Below are 5164 nucleotides of genomic sequence, written 5' to 3' on the forward strand. Positions count from 1 at the left end.
CCCGGGGTGACCCCCTTCCCGCCCGCTCCGCCTCGCGTACAACCGGCGTCCCCAGAGGCTAGTGAGCGCACGCGCAGAGGAGAAGATGCAGAGGGGCATCAGGTATCAGGTTCCGTGTCCGGGAACCCAGCAGCCCGCAGCCACGGCGCCCAACCAAGCCGCGAACGGCAGCATGTTGAGGGGTCGCAGCAGAGGCAGCCGCTGGCCACCAGCTCCAGTAAGGCGGCTAAAGGCGCGTGCGCCTGCGGCCAAGTACAGGAGCGGCGCCCGCCACACTCGCGTTAGAGCGGAGGTACCGCGATTCTTCCCAGTACTTCCGGTGAATTCCCGGTGCCGCCAGGGCCAGCCGGAAATTGACGGGCACAAAGTACCGAGCCGGCTGCGGCCGGAAAGTGGCTACGCAACACTCCACCATTAGAGGTCGGGGCCGGAAGGAGAAGTAGGGCGCCGCCATGACGGGTTGGGCCTAAAGGGAACTGGGCTGCCTGTCTGCTCTGCGACCGGGAAAATACGAGGCAAGGAGGGCTGGGCTGAGCGCCGCCATGACAACCTGATACCGGAAAAGGCGGGGCTATCCTCCCTCATTGATCCTCCTCCGGCATCGGCCTCAGGATGTGAGTAGCGGGAGCCCCTACCCCGTACCTACCCCCGTATTCTTTCTCTTCCCCAGTGATCTGGACTTAGGCCAGGACTCCGGGAAGAAGGATTGGCCACTCTGTTCCCTGGAGATCCCGAGCCTTAGGATTCAGCGCTGTCCTTCACGAGCCTCAGTTCTGCGCGTGTTCAGGCCCCGCCCTCTGAGCGTTTAGGCTCCGCCCCTCTTTCGGGTGATAACGGAGGATTTTCAGGTCCAGTCTCTCAACACCCCAAGCCTTGCCCCCCAAAACACCGGGTCTCGTCCCTCACCCTGCAGCCCTACGACTTCAGACTTCTCCCAGGACCTCTAGGACTCCTAGAGCCGTCCTTTTAGAGCTCCAGGTTCCTCCCCCGGGATCTTCTGACTTTACCTTTTGCAACTTCCGGGTCTGTCGAGTATCTCAGATCTCACCTATAGGGCCCACAGACTTGTTCTTAGACACCACTGATCTCACGCTGGAGTTCCAGACCTTGTTCCCAAGAACTTGAAGAGCCTATTTGTAGGACCCTCCAGATTTACCCCAGAGCCCCAGCCTCACCCAGGGCTTCCAGATCATGCCCCTAGGACCCTGAGACCCACCCCAGGACCCCCAAACCTGCCCCAGGGCCTCAAGTCTCCCTTTTAGTACCCCTGTGTTCAGGTCTCATCTCTAAGACCCTTTGGTCAAGAGACCCTTCCCCAGGACCCAAGACCTCACCCCTTGGACCTCTAACCCTCACTTTTAGGGCCTTCGAACTCAATTAGGGCTCCCAGGTTCTCTCGGAAAACTCTAGGTGTCACTTCTAAGGCCCTAAGCCTTCTCTGCATGATTCCCAAGCCTAAACTGGGGGATGCCCAGACTCCCAGACCCTTCTTCCAGGACCGCCACAGCCTGCCTTGGAATAATCAGACCTTTTTTTCAGGACCTCCGCTATCTCCCCAGAAGCTTCCAGCCTGCTCCACAGCCCTCAAGGCTCATGCCTTACCTCTCTACCTCCCTGGCCCTACCCCAGGACCCTTCAGACTCTGAGATTTGCCCAAGACCCCATGGGGTGCCACCCCAGACTCAGATCAGAACTCCCTTTCTTGCCTACTGCCTGGAATTGTCCTCAGACTGTCACATCCCACAGGCAGGCGGCCCTGGAGATCACTGCTCGCTACTGTGGCCGGGAGCTGGAGCAGTATGGCCAGTGTGTGGCAGCCAAGCCTGAGTCATGGCAACGAGACTGTCACCACCTTAAGATGAGCATTGCTCAGTGCACATCCGCCCAGTGAGTGTGGGCAAGTACGGGGCAGGTGGGGGGCGGGGGGTGGTCGGTGGAAGTCTCCCCAGGCCTGAAATGCCCTACCCCTGCAGCCCAATCATCCGGCAAATCCGCCAGGCCTGTGCGGAGCCTTTTGAGGCCTTTGAGGAATGTCTTAGACAGAACGAGGCAGCCGTGGGCAACTGTGCAGAACATGTGCGCCGCTTCCTGCAGTGTGCCGAGCAGGTGCAGCCGACACACCCCCCCTCTACCGCAGAGGTAAGACAGCAGCTCATCACTTCGTCCCACCCCTTCATCTTCCTGGCTGCTCAGAGTAAAGACCTTGGAGTCAGCCTCAGCCCCACACAGACCTTTACCATGCATCCCGCTTCCAGAACATCAGCACGTGTTGCCCTCTTACCCATTCCATAGTCCCTGCTTTAGTCCAGCCGTCTCCTCCCCCGCTCCACAGCCAAGGTACCTGCCCCAGCCTTCTCCCTGGTCTCCCTGAATCCCCTCTTACCTTGCCTCCATGCGGTGGCCAGAGAGAACATTTAGGAACTGAAAACTAGTCACATTACACCTTTGCTTAAAGCTCTTCGGTGACTTCTCGTCCACACTGAGAACAAAATCCCAGGCTCCTGCTGCTTCTCAGTATTCTTCCCCAGGCTGACCTGATCCACCTCCTCCCTTACCCACTCTCCCTTTCGCGTCCTCACTGCCTCTCAGCTGTATGGGCAATGGGGGTAAGGATGGGGCAAAAAAGTCTTACCTGTTTTTAATGTATACAGTACCTAAACAGATATACACTATATGGTATTAAAGTGTCATGGATGGGTGCAATTTTTTTAAAATGTCTAAAAAGACTCCTTGGGGGGCAATAATTTTTTTGTCTTTTTTTTTTTTTTTTTGGTGGTACACGGGCCTCTCACTGTTGTGGCCTCTCCCGTTGCGCAGGCTCCGGACGCGCAGGCTCAGCGGCCATGGCTCACGGGCTCAGCCGCTCCGCGGCATGTGGGATCTTCCTGGACCGGGGCACGAACCCGTGTCCCCTGCATCGGCAGGCAGACTCTCAACCACTGCGCCACCAGGGAAGCCCCGGCAATAATTTTTTTTTAAAAAGGTTGAGAAATGCTGGTTTAGATGTTTACTGTCTCTCCCACTGGCCTGCAGGCTCCAAAGGCAAAAGTCACATCTTTCACCAGCTCCCTCTCAACCCCCTCCCATTTGCCCCTCTCTCAGTTCCTGGGGCCCCATCTTCTCTGTTCGCACCCGGAAGAGAAGCCTTCTCTTGGACCTCTATGCTGTCTGTCTTACCTCATTCAGTCCGTTCTCTGTGAAGGTCCCAGAGTGATCCCAAGGGAACTCTGACTGTGTATTGCTTCATGGCTCGCGTTGACCAGGCCAAGTCTACACCCCAGCACAGCCTCTCGGGCCCTGCAGGACATGGCCTCTGGCCCTGCCTCTACCCAACATCCACCTCAAGCTCTGTGTTTCCTGCCTCAGTGAACATGCAGCTACTCGAATGCCGGTCTCTCCTGCTGCCAGGCTTTTATCTCACTTTTCCTCTGCCTGGACTGCCCTTCCCATTCCATCTGGCTAATTCTTATCCCAGCTTCGATGTCACCTTCCCCAGAAAATCCCGTCATGGCCCATCTCCATCCTCCCAAGATCCCTGAGCTCCCTCCACTATGGCTTATATTTTACTGCCTTGTAACTGCTTCCCTCCCATCGCCTGTTTCAGAGGAGTTCTTGGCTAAAGACTGGGGAAATGCCCTTCTACCAGGCCCTCTAGACATCGGGTTTTGTTTTTTTTTAATAAGGCACAGATAAGTGAAAGGTTCAGGTTCCAAGAGCAGACACCAGTGAGATGGACTTTTAATTCTTTTCAGAAAATATTCAGTAATGATTGCGTACTGTTCACGCTAGTTTATTAATCATATCTTGGTGATACCTCTTTCAAGTTTTTTGAGCATCTGAGCAAAGACCCCACCTTCCTATCTTAGGGCCAGTTGCTCCCTCCCTCCCGGAATGAGCAACCAAGGCTCTCCCTGGTCTTCCTGGGGTCAGCCCTGCCCTGCCCCCCTGCTACTCTCTGTCTTCCCGCTGGTAGCCAAAGGAGCTTTTAAAAACGGAAAACGGGGTCACATCTGTCCCCTTTAAAGCCTGTGGTTTTCCAGCGCACTCAGAGTCATTAACCCCGCACCCAGGTCCTCCTGACTGCCCTCCCCTTCCCGGTAATGGCACCCCAGCTGCAGCTTTCCCTCTCCGATTGGGGGCAGTGAAATTCAGACCTCCTCTCTTCTCTGGTCTCCAAAATAGCAAACACACAGGCTCATCTCGTAAAACACAGTATAAAGACATGTCCCGTTAGCGCGGCTGACGGCGTAAAGTGCTGCTTGTACCCCCCGCTCCACACACCTCTGCCCTTCACCCCGATGCAGTTTTCTTCATAGGATTCACCCGCTGACACGTTTTGGTTCATTTGTTGTCTGCCCCTCCCTGGAGTCAGAGATGTGTGTCTGCTGCATCCACTGCTGGGTCCCTAGTATCTGTCACAGTGCTGGGCACACAGCAGGTGCTGTGTAAACCCAGCAGAATGCTGCCTTCCCTGCTCCCAGTGACGGCTTGCTGCACCCAAGGTCATCACCTGACACCCTCTCCCTCCAGGCTGTGAGCTCCGCAAGGGCAGCCTCTGCCGTGTCTACCTAATCTCGCCAGCAGTGGTCCCAGGGCCAGGCACACAAGAGGTGCTAGTAGATGTTGATGTGGCTCTTTTCTGCAGGCACAGCCACTTCCTGCCTCCTGAGGACCCTTCAGACCGTAGGAGCACTGGACATGAGTGACTGCGCGTGATGCATCCACCCCTGAAGCATGGCCAGGAGGAGTCCTGAGGGCTGTGGACATGGGCCTGGCTTCCCTGGACATCAAGACTCACAATAAATAAAGACTCTGCCAGGCTTTGGTTCCTGCCTTCATCACCTGCGGGGCCCTGCTCCCCAGCTTCACCTAGTGTGCCAAGGAGGGGCCTGGGGCCTGGGGCAAGCTGCTCTGTCTGTTCACCAGGGTTAAGGCGACCCCTCTTCCCCCCTCAGCTCTGGCAACATCCATTTCCTGTCTCCTGCTGCACGGATACAGAGAAGGGCTCCTTCTCACCTTAACTGTAGCATTTACAAGTCTTCATTGAGTGTTTCCTTGAGGCTTAGGGGGCAATAAATAACACACCTCCTTCCCTCCTGAGTTCAGAATCAGTTGAGCAATAGACATGGGCATGAGGCAATGCAGGTGAAAACACTGGCTTTTG

At 56.1% G+C, this 5164-nt stretch overlaps 1 protein-coding gene across 1 annotated transcript; it reads left to right on the forward strand.

Moving 5' to 3' along the window:
- Positions 1-499: 499 nt before the first annotated feature.
- On the forward strand, positions 500-4812 carry CHCHD5 (coiled-coil-helix-coiled-coil-helix domain containing 5). The gene is made up of 4 exons (XM_007446015.1): positions 500-614; positions 1747-1887; positions 1974-2139; positions 4646-4812. Coding segments are annotated over exons 1-4 (333 nt in total). The 5' UTR covers positions 500-612; the 3' UTR covers positions 4670-4812.
- The last annotated feature ends 352 nt before the right edge of the window (positions 4813-5164 follow it).

This window comes from Lipotes vexillifer, unplaced genomic scaffold (genome assembly GCF_000442215.2).
Source record: "Lipotes vexillifer unplaced genomic scaffold, Lipotes_vexillifer_v1.1 scaffold1275, whole genome shotgun sequence".
Classification (NCBI taxonomy): Eukaryota; Metazoa; Chordata; class Mammalia; order Artiodactyla; family Lipotidae; genus Lipotes; species Lipotes vexillifer.